General features: G+C 36.5%; 1 protein-coding gene across 6 annotated transcripts in view; it reads right to left on the bottom strand.

Moving 5' to 3' along the window:
* Window positions 1–16,914, bottom strand: part of CEP135 (centrosomal protein 135) — a 34,209-nt gene extending 17,295 nt beyond the window's left edge. For 5 of the 6 annotated variants that reach the window (XR_015772781.1, XM_088056898.1, XM_014259770.2 and 2 more), the window contains exons 1-14: window positions 16,836–16,914; window positions 12,442–13,037; window positions 11,153–11,317; window positions 9,991–10,181; window positions 9,307–9,474; window positions 8,864–9,005; window positions 8,374–8,458; window positions 7,289–7,417; window positions 5,954–6,169; window positions 5,331–5,396; window positions 4,256–4,406; window positions 3,116–3,309; window positions 2,510–2,653; window positions 1,842–1,985 (exon numbers count right to left, since the gene is read on the bottom strand). Coding sequence is in view for 5 of the 6 variants with exons in the window: in XM_088056898.1 (XP_087913024.1) it covers window positions 1,842–1,985; window positions 2,510–2,653; window positions 3,116–3,309; window positions 4,256–4,406; window positions 5,331–5,396; window positions 5,954–6,169; window positions 7,289–7,417; window positions 8,374–8,458; window positions 8,864–9,005; window positions 9,307–9,474; window positions 9,991–10,181; window positions 11,153–11,265 (1,743 nt within the window). In the remaining variant the exon portion in view is untranslated. Of the gene's footprint in view, window positions 1–1,841; window positions 1,986–2,509; window positions 2,654–3,115; window positions 3,310–4,255; window positions 4,407–5,330; window positions 5,397–5,953; window positions 6,170–7,288; window positions 7,418–8,373; window positions 8,472–8,863; window positions 9,006–9,306; window positions 9,475–9,990; window positions 10,182–11,152; window positions 11,318–12,441; window positions 13,038–16,835 lie in introns of those variants that run through there. The other variant, XM_088056900.1, reaches the window with a different exon arrangement.
* Window positions 16,915–17,489: the final 575 nt, after the last annotated feature.

Genomic DNA, 17,489 nt, shown 5'->3' with positions numbered 1-17,489 from the left:
GAAACAAAGTCTCAAACTTCCTAGCAATGCCTTCCATTAATGTGTTTGTAAAGGTATTTCAAAGTGGCACACATATAAAACATTGGTAGTCACCTACAAGAAGAAAGGATGGAGCTGGAAACATATCTTTACTACTGCATGCACATGCTTTAAGCAAAGAGGTCAGATTTATTGCCACTGCATTCAGATACACAACAGGTCTTTATTTTTGTGGCAGTATAATCAAACTATGGAAGCATTCATCACACAGTCAGTATTGACATATGTTGTCTTGGAATAAGCCCATTAAAATTATTTTAAATTTCTGAATTTTCAAAAAGTTTTAAAACATTATATTAATGACCAATAAAGAACTCATGGAAATAAGCCCTCTGAAATCATATGCTCTTGACTACAACCAAATAAGACATTAATGCATATTAATACCAGACATCACATGATCATAGAACCATAGAATCATTTAAGTTGGAGAAGACCGCCAAGACATTAAGTACAACTATTAACCCAGCACTGCCACATTCAACACTAAACCATGTCCCTAAGTGCCATATCCACAAGCTTTTTGAACACTTCCAGGGTCGGTGATTCCATGACATTCCTGGCCTGCCTGTCAAGGTCAGGGTAACAGAAAAATCACTGCATTAACAGATATTTTTTTTAAAGGTCAAAAATACTGAAACTTGGATTGCAATGAATTCATGTTTCGTGGTTCAGTTATGTGCTATTTAAAATATACTCTGCAACAAAATGCAACACTAATTAAAGATCAGCAAAAAATTAAAAAGCCCATATAGTCCCAAATTTGTATGATAAGAACCATATGTAACTGTGCCAGCGTGCTCCACCTCCTCCTTTTTTTTTGGTAAAGCAATAGCCACTAATGGCCCTTCTGCATCCAGCTTAAGGAGGACTCTGGGATGAGAGCTAACAGGGCTAGTTGAGCATGTGGCTGCTGAAATACTGCTGGTATTAAATATAAGTCAGTCATCTTAGTCCATGAAGAGTGGATGGCCCAAGGCCCACTGAGCTCTCCTGCATGGCAGCAGGCTGAACACCAGGATCCCCCTTTGAGCTGGGAAACTTCTGAAGCTTCTTAAGGCAGAGAGAATCCTTACTGCATCTCATAGTCAGCAAGTGAGTTGGGAGTGAGAGCACTGAAATGTTGAAATGTTTGCTGAAGAGATATAAAGTATTGATTGCTATAACCCTTTAGACACAGACTATCGACCAATATGGATCCAGGCACTCTGAGGAGTCTGGAAGTCAAGAAGACCCTTCTGAACCTCATGATTCACTGGGAGGGTCTCCCTGACAGTTTTGTATGACCTTGGCCTCTATGCAGCAAATACTCAAATGTACCTTACCATGAAATCTTGTTAAACAACCTTGGCATTCAACATTGAATTTTTCAAACTCATTGCCTTAAGTGAATAAAATATATTGCTGATTCTCTCTTGTGAGTGAAGTGCACGATTTCTTCCACGACACTCAAGCATCTTTAAAGCAGTGAATGTGCAAGAAGTATTCTATGGCTGGGCCTCCGTATCTAGGTCTCCCACACAAGGTGGTGACGCATTTGCCCTTAAATATCTTAAAGCATGTTCCTTTCCCCCTGCTCCCAGCTTGGGACTATGTTTATAGGAAAATGAGGAAATTCATAACAATACCAGTAACAATAATATTATATATTCAATAATAATATAAAATCATTGAGCTCTCAATGAGTTTGAAATCAAAAGTAATTGAAACAGGGAACAGAGAGACAAACACAAACACAGCATTATTGTATAAACCTTCCCTATATACACCTTAATGTAAGCAATGAAGCTATAAAAGCTTACCTTCAATTTTTCTCCAAGACTTTCTTTTTCTGCCATTAGTATTTTAAAATCAGTCAGTGCAATGTCTCTTTCTTCTTCTAAGGTACTTTGAGAAACTAAGCTGTGTTTTGCTTCTCTTCTCATCCTGTTCAATTCACTCTGAGACTAAAAGATTTTTGTAAAAAGATAGTTTGTTAGCATACATGGATTGCAATACAGTATACACACTAACAAAATGCTGCAATTACAACAGAAGTCTGGTTATAGTCTTATTTTTCCCTAGATAACTAAAATGTATTCTCTAAATCACTCAGTGGTATGACAATTTACGCTATCAAAATAATCATCATTCTTTTATTGTCCCAAGTGTAGCCTAACTTCACTGTTCTCTTATCAGTTAACTACTCCTTTCTTGCTTTCTTCCTGTATCTTTACACATCTTTCTCACGAATTCTATTGTTTTTTTTCCTGATGTTTATCATGTCCAAATGCCAGTACAAAGACTTTTAATAGCTTTCAAGTTAATAAACTAACAAGAATACATAATTTTATTATCAAGTAATAAAAATAGGTATGTACTTTATCAGTGTTGGCTGTGTTCTACTAGGTTTTTCATTTTAAATAACCAACAGTACAACAAAAGTGTTAACTGGTTATTTCAATGTTAACTATAAGCAATTTCTTCTTACCTGCTCATAAAGAACATTTAATCTATCTCTTTCTGCAGTCAATAATTTGACATTAGACTGAATTTCTATCATGTGTTTTTCAAATCTGTCTAACACACACCGCAGCTCATCTCTTTCTCTGGTGACTGATTTAAGCTCTTCGCTCTGAAAAGTGATCGATAAATTTATGTTAAAATTTGTTAATTAAAACATCTGAAAAATCAATACCAGAAAAGAATTCCTCCTATTAGTAATACATAAAAAATATATTCAAAATAATTTTAATCACAAGAAAAAGCTTTGCACTGGTGTTGTAATCTAAACAACAAGAACCAGCTGTTAAAAAGAGAAAGCAAAGGAGCTAGCAAGCCCTTTTCTGATTATTATCTAGTTCTATTTATTTCAAATAAAGTGATCAATAAGTAGTCAATGTTACTGTAAAATGTGACAAGGAGAGACAAAGGCAAGTTCATTGGAGTTTCTCTCAATTGGTTTTTTGCATTAAGAATGTAATTTAGAAAACTACTTCTGTCATTTAATGCCGCTGAATTTGAAAATATATTTTATATGGCTTCTTAAATGTTTCTAAAGTATTTTTTTCACTTATTTTGACAGCATGAATTCTACCTTCTCTGCAGTCCTGCGGCTTGGGCTAGGCCTTAGTTTTACCATTTTCTGAAGATAGTCTAATTCTCGTTTATAGTAGTCTCTGTCATCTTCTAAGGTCTTTACAAATGCATCTAGGCGAGATGGAGATTTGTCTCCTAGGGCAATACCGTAGTCTAATCTCATTCTTTCGATTTCTAGGACAAATTCTCTTTCTGGAAGGGAAAAAAAAAAAAGAAGAGAAACAACTCTATAGGGAAATCATGAATTTCCCCAAAGATATTTGCATTTGGGATGGATTAACTCCCATCAACCATCCTGACTGAAAAACCTGCTGAAAAGGATGGAAGAATTCTAAAGGCTGAAGTAGGCTAAACACAAATGACTAGTGTAGTGTAAGACTAACAGAGGCCTCCCAGCACCTTGGGCTGTATCAACAGGGACAGAGGGATGTGACTATTCCCCTTTATTTAGCACCCATGAGACTGCACTTTAAATACTGTTTTACGGTTTGCCCCTCCTACAACAACAAAGATGTGGATAAATTAAATCCAAGGCAAGCCCTGCAAGGCAGAGCAGAATACTTGCTCTGTGGGAATAGCTGAGGGAACTGGATTTATTCAGCCTGGAGAAGAGCTGGAGAGCCAAGAGTAGACTGACAGCACCATGAGAGACTTACAGATAACATAAAGCAAATTTCTTCACAGCGCAGAGTAAGTAAATAAGGAACAGTGGAAATCATTTGCTACAAGCAATTACAAAAAATATGGGGGAAATATATTTTACTCTGAGAACTGAAGAACATTAGAGATCTGAAATCCTCATCCCTGGAGGTTTTCAAAATCTAAATGGCTAAATCTCTCAAGAAACAGAGTCTGCAGAGTTTTGGAAATTACTTTGTATGAACCTACCACAGAGTTAGGATAAGGATGTCCTGTGGGATCACAGTAAAAGCTCAGCTTTCAATTCTCACATACAGAATTAAAGTATCTTTTATGACAAGAATTTTCACTTCAACTATGACTGGAGATGCATGGTCTTCTTTTAATTTACATATATTAAAAGTCTTTTAGTACTATCAACTGTATGTTAAATACATAAATATTCTATTTCAAAAATTACAGAAGGGTAGTTTCCAAGAATCTACATTTGATGATTTACCTTTTCTTTCTAAGTGCTCTGTTTTTTCTGTCAGCCTTTGCTTCTCTTGTTGAAGCTGGCTTAACAACAACTCAAGATTTCCTTTTTCATCTTTTTTCCCAATGAGTTCTTCATTCAGTCTGTCATTCTCCTTTTGACATGAGCACAACTCCTGAAGTACCAAGTATTATTATAAAAATTAGAAGTGCCAATAGAGACACTTGGGAAAAAAAATTAACATTTTGTTCAACTTTTAATATACAACACTGTTTATTTCTCCTTGACCTAGATGCTTTATGCTTTAACATTTGTTGCAGGCCATCATTGTATTTATACTACATTTTAGTAAATCCAAGTAAATCCATTATTTTCTACGTAGTTTGCAACCATTAACAAGAAAAGCAAACCAACCAGTAGGATAGCAGGATCCAAACATGGGAAAAAATTAATGACTAAAGCAAGAAATAATTTTAACGGCATTTGGTAACAGTTTTGGTCTTAAAGTACACTACAATACAGCATCTCAGTCAATGCAACTCTGAAGCCAATCAAAGGCTATTTGGCACACCTTTCCTATCATGTGATATTTCCAAGTTCCCTAGACAGACTAAGCAAAACACTGTACTCAGCTAATACACAGGTTGCTACGTATCCTAGAAAGAGTCTGGTCTTCAAAAAATTGATAAAAGCGATATTTTTCATCTGGGCCCTGTGTTTGTTTCTGAGCAAGCCAAGTATTGAATAATTTTTCACATCCCGATTAAGAGACAAAGTAGTTTCTAAACAATGAAAATCCTCTAGGATGTTATTTGTAATGGAAATTATAGCTTCAGATAACAGAAATAAGGAAATGTACAGTAAGGACATAGTCAATCATACTATCTACAGAGATTTCCTTCAGTTTATTTTTTGCAACTATATGATGTAGCTTCTCTAGATCTTTCACTTATTATTTAGTAACTTTTACATCAGAGGTTCAGGGTACTAAAAACTTCTCTTGTTAACAGATGGTATTTTTTATAATAAATGAAACAATCATGCAGATGACAATATGATAAAAATGGTACAAACGAGAACTGAAAATATTTTTACTTACTGATTTAAGCCTTGTTATTGTTTCTTGTAGATCCTGTATTTCACTGACTTTTCTTTCAATTTCTTTCTATCAACCAAAATTAACCTATATGTTAAGAGTTACATATTCAAAATGACAAAAATCCCTTTGTTACAAAAAAAATAAGGAAGGAGACTATTTTGATAAGAAATGAAGAATAGTTAGTTTCTTGTAATAAAATAGTAAAGCAAAAAAAGCACAAAAAACCTGTGGTATAAACACCCACGCTCTTGTGGAGCACAATGATTAAATGAATCACTACATGACTTCTCATAGAAAAAAACTCTCCAAATATATGCACGGCTGTTGCAAATATGCATACCTAGCAATAGCTTTAAGTACCTCAGCATTTTATTTCATACTAAGCTAACAGAAGAAAAAGGATTTCCAATTAACTAAAATCATCTCAACCTAATACAGTAAATAGACAAAATTGTTGTGATTAATCCATTTTAAGTGAGAAATTCAGTGGAATGTTAAGAAAATGGGAAAAAAAATCTTTTAATCTTCCTTTCACAAGCCAATAAGTCTTTCATTGCAATTAGAAGATATAAAGCCAAGTAAAATGGAGCAGATCCTTCACTCTGTGACATGTTAGTGATTACCTTTGCTTCTCCTATTTCCTTATCTGCAGTCTCAAGCACTATTTCTTTGTGTCTTTCCAACTGCTGTGCCAAGTGATCTATTTCATTCAGTTCTTGACACAGTTCTTCATTTTTATTGCTTAAATCCACTACCTCACTAGTCACATTTTGTTTAGTGTCCAAGAGATCTTGAATGCGATTTTCAAGTTCTTTGTTTTTTTGCTGAAGATATTCAACCTGAAAGACATTTTTCATTAAAATATTAATATGCATTGTTAAATTAGGTAGCAAAAGTTCCTCCCAATCTTCTGAAATACTGTATATCCAAAGTAAAAAAGTGATATCCTGTTAAAAATTTTTTATTTTCAGAACTTAATGCTTGAAAAAGAAATACAATGTTATAAGCTCTCTCATATTCATGAATACTGTTATCTAAAGACAACCAAACACTTTTTGTCAAATAAAAATTGTATACTGGGACCAAGCCTGAACAAATAGTCTTGATGGTGCAAAACCAGCTTCATGCAGCTCTGGGCTCACTCCCTGTACAATTAATTTGTATTCATCATGACTTACTAATTCAGGATCACTGAGCACAGCTGTCCTGCTTCCAAGTCATAGCTCATTCTGCATTTTTACAGCACTGAACCTAAACTAATAAACTCGTCAGTGTGGCTTCCATACCACTGTACATCAAGCACAATCAGTACACAAAACACCTAACTCACGTGAGAAAAACCTGAGAATTGATAGTATAAATCAAGAGATAGGCTTTACTTGATTTACTGGATTTGTACTCCAGCCCATCTCTAAATTCTTCTTCTGAGACCTGTACTGAATGCATGGTAACACACACTATAAACACAAACACCTTTATCCTAAGCTCATCCTTTCCTCACAAGTTTGTGATGGGATGAAGGTGGGGACCATTTGAAACCCATAAGGAAGATTCCCCACTCTCTCATGAGTATCTACAGGGCTACTCCTTATCATAATTACAAATACCATTGTTACTTTCTAAAGCATAAATGGCATGTATGCAATAACCTTCTAACTAAATAAAGGATTTTCAAACTTGCTGAAAACAGTGTGTCACACAAAAATTTGCTGAATACTTTCAGATTCACATCTATAGATGTGAGTTCACTGAATTCTTTACCAAAACCTTTCTGACAGACTTTTAGAACAGGAAATTAAATTTCCTTAGAAAAGAAACACTACCGCCTAAAAAGAAAGGCAAGTTCCATCGATTGATTTTGTATCTATAGTGATTTTTTGAAGAGCTAGAAGTTTTGTGTTTTTTTTTAAATTGCTATATTTTTAGGTCTGACTAAACAACTGTAATAAATGAATTACCTGTAAATTCAAGTGGGAAATAAGCTTCTCATTACTTTTAGTTCTTGATTCCAGAGAGAGAACCTCATGAGAACGCCCACCATCCAATGCCAGCATTAAGCGCTCGATTTCTTTGTCTCTCATCTCAACCTTTGAGGGACAAAAAAAATGCTCTGGTATTCTTATACACCATTAATAGACCCTTCATTTAAACAGACAAACACATAACATTCCGTAAAAAGACATGCAACTAAAAATGCAATTTATATATTTTATTTTTTTAATTTTTGGTTCTTCTGATAGAAGTTGTATCTTTGAAAGAGAAATAAATTAATCAAATAGAATTTGAAAGGAAAAACTGAAACAGTTCCTACTAGATTACATTCTTAAAGAAAACAAAATAATTTTAATTTAAAGTTAACAAATGCTACAATTTAACTGAGACTAGCACTTAAATTTTGGAAAAAAACTTCCAAGTAAGCTAACTCAGTGACTATTCCAGTCACTGGAAAAAAGGAAATATTGGAACAGGAAAACCATGATACGAAGAAAAAGGAATGACAACAGTGTCCACCAATCCCTAGATTTTGAAAGACATAACATATGAACATTTGATGTAATTCCATTACCTAAAAATTGTACATATCTTATCAATCAACTCTCATTAAAACATAAAATCTGTTGTTCTTAAATTAGCTATCAAAAATAAAAAAAATATAACCAGTCCAAGAAGTGAAAAAATTATCCTAAGATATATGTAGATCAAATTGCTGTTTTGGACAATTTAACACTTACGCACTAAAAAAATGCAGAAAAATTCTACTTATGATTGTCAAGTTTAGCTTGTAATTTCAATACACAAAATTTATCAGCAAAACCATCAGGCAAGTATTTTGTCATTGCTGCTGTCTCCAAAAGCAGAGGAGGGAGACTGCTCAACATAGCCAAGTTAGAATTATATTTCACAAGCCCTACAATGCATTCCCAAGAAGGTTTTTAAGACACCAAATCCATTGCCATGACTATGACACCCACATAATAACAATAATATTAACATTAATATTAATAATAAAACAATACCACTACTACTGATGATATAAACATACCTGTTTCCTGTAATTTTTCATTCCACTTTCAGATGCCTCCAGTTTTTCCTGTAGCTCTGTTACTTCTGACTGCAGTTCTTGAATTCTGAAATGTAGCGCTATATTTTTTATGTGAATTCATGGAAGAACTGTATGTACACAATTCAATACCTGCATTTTCTCTTTGCTTCTGAACCCAAATATTTCACGGAGAAAGAGTTTCGCTCATGCAAAATATTAATGCAGAAGCTGTTGTTTGAGATATTGTAGCAGGCTGACCTTGTATGGCTGCCAGAGGCCCTCTTACTTCCCTTCCTTAACAGGATGGGGGAGAAAAGACAAAAAAGCTCAGGGGTCAAGACAAAGACAGGGAGACCATCTCCCCATTACCATCACCAGTGACAGACTCAAGTCGGGGAAGATTACTTGAACTTATCAATCAAAAGGAGTAGAACAGTGAGAATCAAAGACACACCTCAACACTTCAGAGTTAAAAAGCTCTTTGGCTCACCGATTATCAGCCACCTGGAGAAGGTCTGCGATATAAGGGTCCTCTGGCTGAGGCACTGGGTAGGCACTGACACCTGATGGGGGCACAAGGTGGTCTATCTGCATGCGCTGACGCCTGAAGGGAATGCTTTTCCTCCTGCCACCTAAAAGCCCAAACCCAGAGATATATTACTTGGAGTTAAAGCAAGGGAGTCATCTTCCTTAATACAAAATTAATTTTCCTATTTATTCTACTGCATTCAAATTCGTTCCTAACACAAGCGATGACCTAATGAAACTTCATACAGAGAAATGACAGAATTCAGAGCCCAAACTTTCAAAGGGTAATGTTACCCTACTAGATCTTTTACTACAGTAACTTCTCTTAGAGGAAAAGATATTATGTTCTGAAGATCCAAAAAAGCCCCAAAAAAAGGTGAAATATCTGTGACTAGTTACACTAACCAGGTGTTTGCACCACTGCTTGCAGATTCTTCTCCTGAAGCTGCTGAATTTTTTCATTCTTGGCTTTGGTCTCTTTTTCAAGCATTTTAATTTTATGTACATACTGGTTATTCAAAAATTTCAAGTCAGATGTTTCATGTTCAACCCTCCTTAAGGAAGCTTTCAAATCTTCAAGGGAGAGAAAAGCAGTATTATCTCTCTTATTTACTATTATTTTTCCTAGTAGCACCAAAATAAGCATAAAGAAAATCCTATATTCTTTTTCCATAGCATAAAATTATCAACTACACATACATATGAGCATACTGTTACAAACAAACACACAAAAATATGTATTTGTACATGTTTCACAAAGAAACACCCATTGTGGAACAAAGGCACATTTAAGAGCAGTATTTAGTTTTCAATTAAAAAATACCATTTCAAGGTACGAAAGTATATGTTAAGATTTCTAACATTCTCATATCTTATTAAAACAATAATTTGCAGAACTTCCGAAGTTTTTTGAATGCAAAAGAAATGTCTGAGCATGAACCTTAATTCATTAAGGCACCAAACTTCATGACCATTCACACTCACTTAAAAGTACAGATAAAAGAATCTGAAGATCAAGGATTTAGCCACAATTTTATTTTGGCATGGAATGATTAAAGAAAAAAAAAAAAGTCATCATTTGTATATTACCTTTAATATGATGATCAGACTGCTCTTTCAGTTTTAATATTTCTAAATGTAGATCATTATTTTCCCTGGTAAGTCTAGCATTCTCTGTTTTATAAGGTTCCAAAATAGTATCATAATTGCTGCATTCTTTCTCAGTTTTTCCAGAAGATAACTTTGCTCTGCGCAAGCTCTCTGTTGTATGAACTAAGTCACTAGGATAAAGGAGCATCAGATGTATTAGCAATGTTATCAGCCTTCACACTGCAGATGCAAACGTTAAGTATGATCTGAGAAACAAAACCCTTTCCCCAAGATGGGGAACAATTGAGTTCAAACAAAGGCAACAAAACATTCATGTCATGTAAGAAAAACCAAAAGATAGGAACCATCTGTTTAAAAAAACAGTAAATAGGAAAGAAAAGAACAAAAAAACCAGGATAGTTACAAAGCGTATCAGGAGTTTACTGTTAAGTATCAAAGCTATGATGGAGAGAGTAAACCTATCTGGTAGATACACGAATGAGACTTAATGCTGAAGACAGATTACTCCATATTTGCCTACCCAGGCTCCTCCATCTGTATTACATATTAGAGAGCAACAGATCCAGAATAGCTACATTTGCATGTTTAGTCAAATACAACTGGATTACTATGGAAATTACTATGTTCTTAATAACATCAAAGCCAAAAAATGGCAGATGTAATAAGAAGGAAATCTGAAAATTTGGGGGTATTTTTCTGTTATGTATCTTGTCAAAAGGGCAGAAACAACAAATTTAAAATTCTCTAAATGAGGCCATAATAAATGAAGATGTGCTTGTTTTATTTTAAGCTGCAGAACAGGCAATAGGGATTATTTTTTTATACAACCAGTTATAAGAGTATGTCCTTTTAAGCACATATCAATAATGACTATTCTTGGCTCTCTTACGAGGTTAGAAAAGTTGAATTTTTCCTATGCCATAGATCCTTAGAAGCAATTCTACTGAATTAAACTAAATCTTAAGATGTTCCCATCACTTAAGCAAACCCATCTAACTTCATCAGACACTGGAACTTAATGTTAGCTCTGAAATAACACTGCTACAAAATAATACTCAGATTAAGCCTTCTTCCTTACATGTCAAAAATCAAATACCTACTATATGATTACTATTTTTTTAATGAATCTTCTTTTGAATACCTGAAAAGCTTTTCCACCAAAGGTAAACTCTCCACTCCCAGGGACTGCCGATAGCCCAGCTGATCCAGACGTTTCCTGAGATTAAGGAACCTTCGCTCTGCACTTGTATTCATTGTAAACACACCTCCAAAGCTGCTTTTGTCACAGTCAAGAAAAACAGGACACCTGCAAAAGATTGTTGGTTACATCATCTGCGCTTTTGAGAAGGAAAAATATATATATAAAAATATATAGAAAAAAAAATGAAAAAAACCTTTTCATTCTATAGGAAATCCAGTTCATAAGCATGCCCTTAAAATTTATGTAAAGCAAAACAGGATCACTGCAACTGAAAAGTTTTAAACATATTTATATATTCATTTAAAAATAAATATTTGCATTGGCAGTTAGTTTTCTAATTATATTCTGATTTTTTTTGAATCATGGTCATCATTGTATCTTGCACAATACAAACTGACACATTACTCTGAAAAACTCATACTTTTTTCTTTCATATATAAATCTTACTTTCAAAGTTTATAAGCCAGTACTTAATATAACTTATGCCAACCATTTCTAAAACTGCATAAAATGTTAAAGACAGATTAACTTTCAACATCTATATTTTATAACAGAAAATAGGAAAGATAAAAAATATTGGTGTACTGTAAAAGTATAAAAAAAAATATTGATGTACTTGCATCATTTTCTGGAAAATACAGTTCAAGGATCAGAGAGTTGGCTTTTCTTCAGCTGACTGATTAGTTATCTTTTTATTACAAAGCTGATCTAAAGGGGACTAGATCAGCATTATTGTGTCTGAATCCAAATGATAATTTTGGTTTTTCCAAGTACATTTACATCATTATGTCCTTCTGAATTTAGACATAGAATGAGAAGACAAATCAAGTACTAAAGCTTATATTTCTTAATCTGTGAAAACATCTGTTCAATAGTTATAAGTATGTTTGAAAAGTAGTTATTTCTGTAAAACATCTTCCCCCACATTTCTTCAGAAGTTTCAGCATTAACCTACTGGCTGCAAAGACCTCAGCAGCCAAACTACCAATTCAAGGAGGTGTTGTTTGCATCTCATATAAAAGGAACAGAATATAGAGACCACCAAAACTATCATCACAGTCCTCGGATTTTAAAAAGTTATTAAATAATAATATGAAGGTATTTGAAAATAAAATTAATTATTAATAATAAAGTGAGGAAAATGTGCATGTTTCTCTCATATCTAACGCTGGAAAGTTAAGATTTCATTTCATTTTATTAAAAAGCTACAAAGAAGTCTAGCAACGGACCTGTGGTTGCTGGGTTCTGCTCTGTAGATGAGAATCACCAGTCCTATAAGCAAGGCATCTGTTCTGGGTACTACCAAAAATATTTGCTTGAAGAGGTTCAGGTTGTTGGGATATTAACTAAGCAATGGTATGGCCAACAATCCCTTACATGCTGTGCTGGGATGGCTGAAGAAGGCAGCAGCGCACTTTCTTTCCACCAGTGTGCTAAGTGGAAGTCAATGTCCTGATGTGTAGTAAATGGTCTTCAAAGATTAAAGAAACAAGTTGTTGGTATTTCTGCATTAAAGTTGAAGATTCTTTGTTGAATTCAGGAAAAGTGTGATTGTGTTACTGTGTCTAGATTGAGTCTCAGGAATACATCTTATACTACTGCAGAAGAAAACTGGTAACTCCTGATCCCATCTTCTCCTTAAGAAGACTTGTATCAGCTAAAAACATTAAATTACCTTAAAATAGTTCATCAGATTTGCTTAAGAGCTTGTGTTTTAGAAAGAACAAAGATTTTTTTACTAATCTAATTGAGAAACTTTTGCAGAAGAAATATCATGAACAAAACCGTCTCACAGCTTGTACAGGAAGAGAATTTTCTGCAGTAACTGCAAAGAAAAATAAATGGACATATGTTAGCAATTCAGTAACTGTGGCTAGGAAGTACATATATAATCTTACATTTAAATCCCTACAATGAGCATTTAAGATATAGTAACCTAAACATAAGCCAATATAAGGAAGTACTGATAAATTGCTGCTGGTTGAATCACTCTCCTTCCTAAAACCTGAAATTTTTAATTTTACTCATTATTACCACTGGAACCAACCCAGAAAGGGTATTATCTTATATTCCCTAGAGCCACATCTGATCCACAATAAGCCCAGGAAATGAATAGCTGTAGTGTAGGTCCACAAGGTATCCTGGAATGAATATAAGAATTTGGGTTGTTATTCCAGAGAGCTTAACATAGATATTAACGTCTTCAAAGACAGTAATTGTCATACACCTCTTGCTGGAAAAAAAATATGTGTCAGTAATTCCAGACCTCTGCCATTATAGACTACCATAATTTAAATCTTATATCCTAAATTTAGTCTATCACTAGTCTTACCATGACATGAAAAAGTATCTAGTAACTTCTACATGAGGAACACTTGTTTTTCTGGAACATAAAATCAATATATTAATAATAATTAATTGATTCAGTCGAATCCAAGACCTGTCTGACACAATATCCTATGTCTCTTGACAGTTGCAACAGCAAGAGTATAAAAACCTAAATAAAACGAGCCAAATCTTACTCCTACATACATTTTCTTCATGTAAGCTGACAATGCAGGGCCTTGAAGGGCTCCAAGTTGGACTGAAATAATTATAATAGTACCTGACAGACCTTTCTCTGAGCAGTCATATTGATACTCAGCTGTAGCCTTTACTAGTCATATTGATTCCTAACTTACCATTGGCCTTATGGATCACTCTAAAGCATCAATTAGAGGCACTCACAGTGACACATCTCACTGAGTGGTTGCTACCACTTTAGAGACCACAGCATGTATTACCTTGTCTTCACTAACACTGCTCCTTAACTCTGGAATCATTACTCAGTCTGGTGAAATTCTTCTGACACCCTTGGACTGCACTCAACATGTCCACATAATGAGGAAATTCTGTCCCCTGCTGTTTAACCCCATCCTCCACATTACTGATCTGTTTGTCATGGCTTAACCCCAGCTTGCAAGCAAGCACCACACAGTTGGCTTGCTTACTCCCCCGACTCCCACAGGGATGGAGAGGAGAACCAGGGGGAAAAACGCAAAACTTGTGGATTGCCATAGGAACAGATTAAGACTTGAAACAAAATATTATAGTAGTAGTAGTAGTAGTAATAATAATAATAACAATAATAATATTAACAACAAGAAAAGTGAGAGATATTGATAAAACCCAAGAGATGCACAATGCAATTGCTCACCACCTGATGACTGATGCCCAGCCTGTCCCTGAACCACAATCAGCCCTTCTCTGGGTAACTCCCCCAGTTTATATACTGGGCATGAAGTTCTGAGGTGTGGAGTACCCCTCTGGCCAGCTCATACCATCTGTCCTAGCTATGTTCCCTCATGGCTTTCCGTGCAGCTCCTCACTGGCACTGAGAAGTCCTGCTGAGAGCAAGCACTACCTAGCAACAACCAAAACACCAGAGTGTTATCAACATTATTCTCATGCTGAATCCAAAACACAACATTGCTAGGAAGGAAACTAACTTTATCCCTGCTGAAACCAGGACACTTGGTCTTGGCTCTAAACCATAGATTAGATGAATTCACAGTGACACATCTTTCTGAGCAGTTACTGCCATTTTAGAGACCAAGGCATGTATCACTTTGCTTTTATTAACAATACTCTTCAATTCTCACTTATTACTCAGTCCGGTGAAACTCTCCTGCAATCCTTGAGATTGCACTTAACCTATCTATAAAATGAGCAAATTTTGTCCCTTGCTGTTTAACCCATTCTTTCAGATCACTAGTCAGACTTAAACAGCAGACAATCTTCTGCACATTCACTGTGAAATAGTACTTTCTACTCTCTCTTTTAACACTAGCTTCTTTTCTCCATTTCTGACAGAGACCTGCTTTCTTAAAAGCATTTGGTAAAAAAGCTTCTCAAAAAGTTTTTTGGAAATCCAAGTTTTCTACATTATTTGCACCCAGTCAATTCAATCCAGAATATACTTTTCTTTAAAGAAGCTTAAGAGCCTTGTGAATCACAACTAAGTCCTGATGAAAGGTATGTCACACCTACTAAATGTCTGTAAGTTTGCAAAATACTGGAAAACACTCTTAACAGCTTTGGTATTTCCCATGAGAGAGGCTATGTTAGCTGCATAGTTCACATCATTTGTCATCTAAATATTTATTGCAATTTAGCGCTGCTGTGAAGAAAATAAAATTCCCATTTTTGACAAAAAATAGAAAAGAAAAAATTGAACGCTACTTTCAATCAGTCATTTCCTTAACAGGATTTATTAATATGTCTAAATGATTACATTTCTCAGTTGCTTATTGAAGAATATTCAGAGGCAATAGCCTCATTTTTTGTTCCCCCTTTGCTCATGAAGACTGCTGAAGGTGACAACATTCACATGCTTCATTTTATAACATGCTTGGATGGCTGTGAGCAGTCTTTTGAAGATATAAATGTTTATGTAATAGATATGTGTAGCCCTCAAGAACTGTTCCCTACTGTTTTACATCACCAGTGTCTAAAACTGAACCTTGATGTGAAAGATGGGCAATAGTGGAACCTTATATCCAGCTGTTCTAGGCTTTAAGCAGAGAATCAGCTGGCATAAAATCGTGTGAAAGAAGCAATGTTTATATGTATTAGATTAGCAGATTGAAGTCCTCCTTTTATTTGGAGAACAACACAGCAAAGCTGATGGTGAGTACAGGTTAAGAACTGTTGCAGATGCAATACTTGGGTTATCAATAAGAAAATGTAATAATAAAAAAACAGAGCAAAGGTAGATCTTGGTCATGGAAGAAATAACGCAGTCATTGAGCCATGTGGACAACAAAACTACATCACTAACAGTTGAACACAAAGAAATTTCTATGGACAAACATATATGCTATGATTTTTCTTTTAAATTGAGTCTGTAACATTAACACCAAAGACAATTATGAACTGCAGTTTCAGTCTCAGTTTTGGTAAATACCAAAATTTTCATTCAACAGAACTTACATTTTTCATTCAACAGAACTTACACGTTAAAGGTTTTTTCCTTTTTTTTCCTGTCCAGTTCGCCCAGGTACCAAAGGCAGTCAGGGGACCTCACATTTGACTACTGCAGTGCTTTAGGGCTGTGCCGTGACATGCAGCTGCTGCAACATCATCTTCAAGAAACACCCAAACAGCCAGCACTTGCTTTAGGGAAGTCCGATTCCAAGAGGATGAGCTGGGAGTTCATTTCTGACTACGATATTCACGCAACACGTTTGCTGTGAAGTCTCAGCACTTCGCAAATGGAAAGACACCACTTGCTAACAAAAACAGATTTCTGCGCTAAAGTGTCATGGAATGCCAGAATGGCTGGGGTTGGAAGGCGGCTCTGGAGATCATCCAGCCAAGGCAGGGCCACCTGGAGCAGGTGACGTGAACGCGTCCAGCTGCGTTTGGAATGGCTCCAGAGAGGAAGCCGCCAAGAGCTCCCTGGGCAGCCTGTCACCATATCCTGTACGTTCCCACTACAGCACAAGAAAACTCTTTCGGTTATGAGCCTGCTCATCACCCGTCTCCCTAAACTGGAAGCTTTCCAGCAACCCCAATCTGTACCAACAGAGGCGCGGTCGGTCCCTCTCCAAACAGGTTTACGCCGCTTTTCCCCCACACTTACCACTAAAAGAAGGCGCCGGCAACCGGGGCCACTGCGGAGCGGCCGCGATGTCCCAGCGTTTGAAAACCTTTGAAAATGGCGCGCGGAGCAGAGGCCGCTTCCGGCCCGTCACCGCAGCAACGGGGGGGGCCTGCCCCGCCTCGGCCCGGCCCGGCCCGCCCCTTCCGTTCCTTCCCATCCCCGGCCGCCCCTTCCGTTCCTTCCCATCCCGGCCGCCCCTTCCGTTCCTTCCCATCCCCGGCCACCCCTTCCCGGCCCGGCAGCCCGCGCGCGGCGGGCGGAAGGCTTGGTGTGGCCGCGGCCCCGTGCGCCGGTAGGTCCGGGACGAGCGGCCCGGCCCCGAGAGCCTAGGGGAGAGACAGAGGGACGTTTTCAGTACGCATGTGGGTGGGATCCTGCAGCCCGCAGCAGAAGGGGCACAGGGTGCAGAGTGAAAGAGGAATAGGTTTAGACTGGATGGGAGGAGCTTGAAAGATAGGATCTTTACTGTAAGGGTGGCGAGACGCTGAACAGGTTTCCCAGAGAAGTTGTGGGTGCCCCACTCCTGAAAGTGTTCCAGGCCAGGCTGAATGGGGTTTTGAACAAGCTGGTGTACTGGGAGGTGTCCCTGCCCATGGAAGATGGCTGGAAATAGAGGATCTTTAAGGTCCCTTC

This window comes from Pseudopodoces humilis, chromosome 6, assembly GCF_049639895.1.
Source record: "Pseudopodoces humilis isolate 2021_Gansu_Grassland_sample_001 chromosome 6, ASM4963989v1, whole genome shotgun sequence".
Lineage (NCBI taxonomy): Eukaryota > Metazoa > Chordata > Aves > Passeriformes > Paridae > Pseudopodoces > Pseudopodoces humilis.
This window is presented reverse-complemented; position numbering and strand designations above follow the sequence as displayed.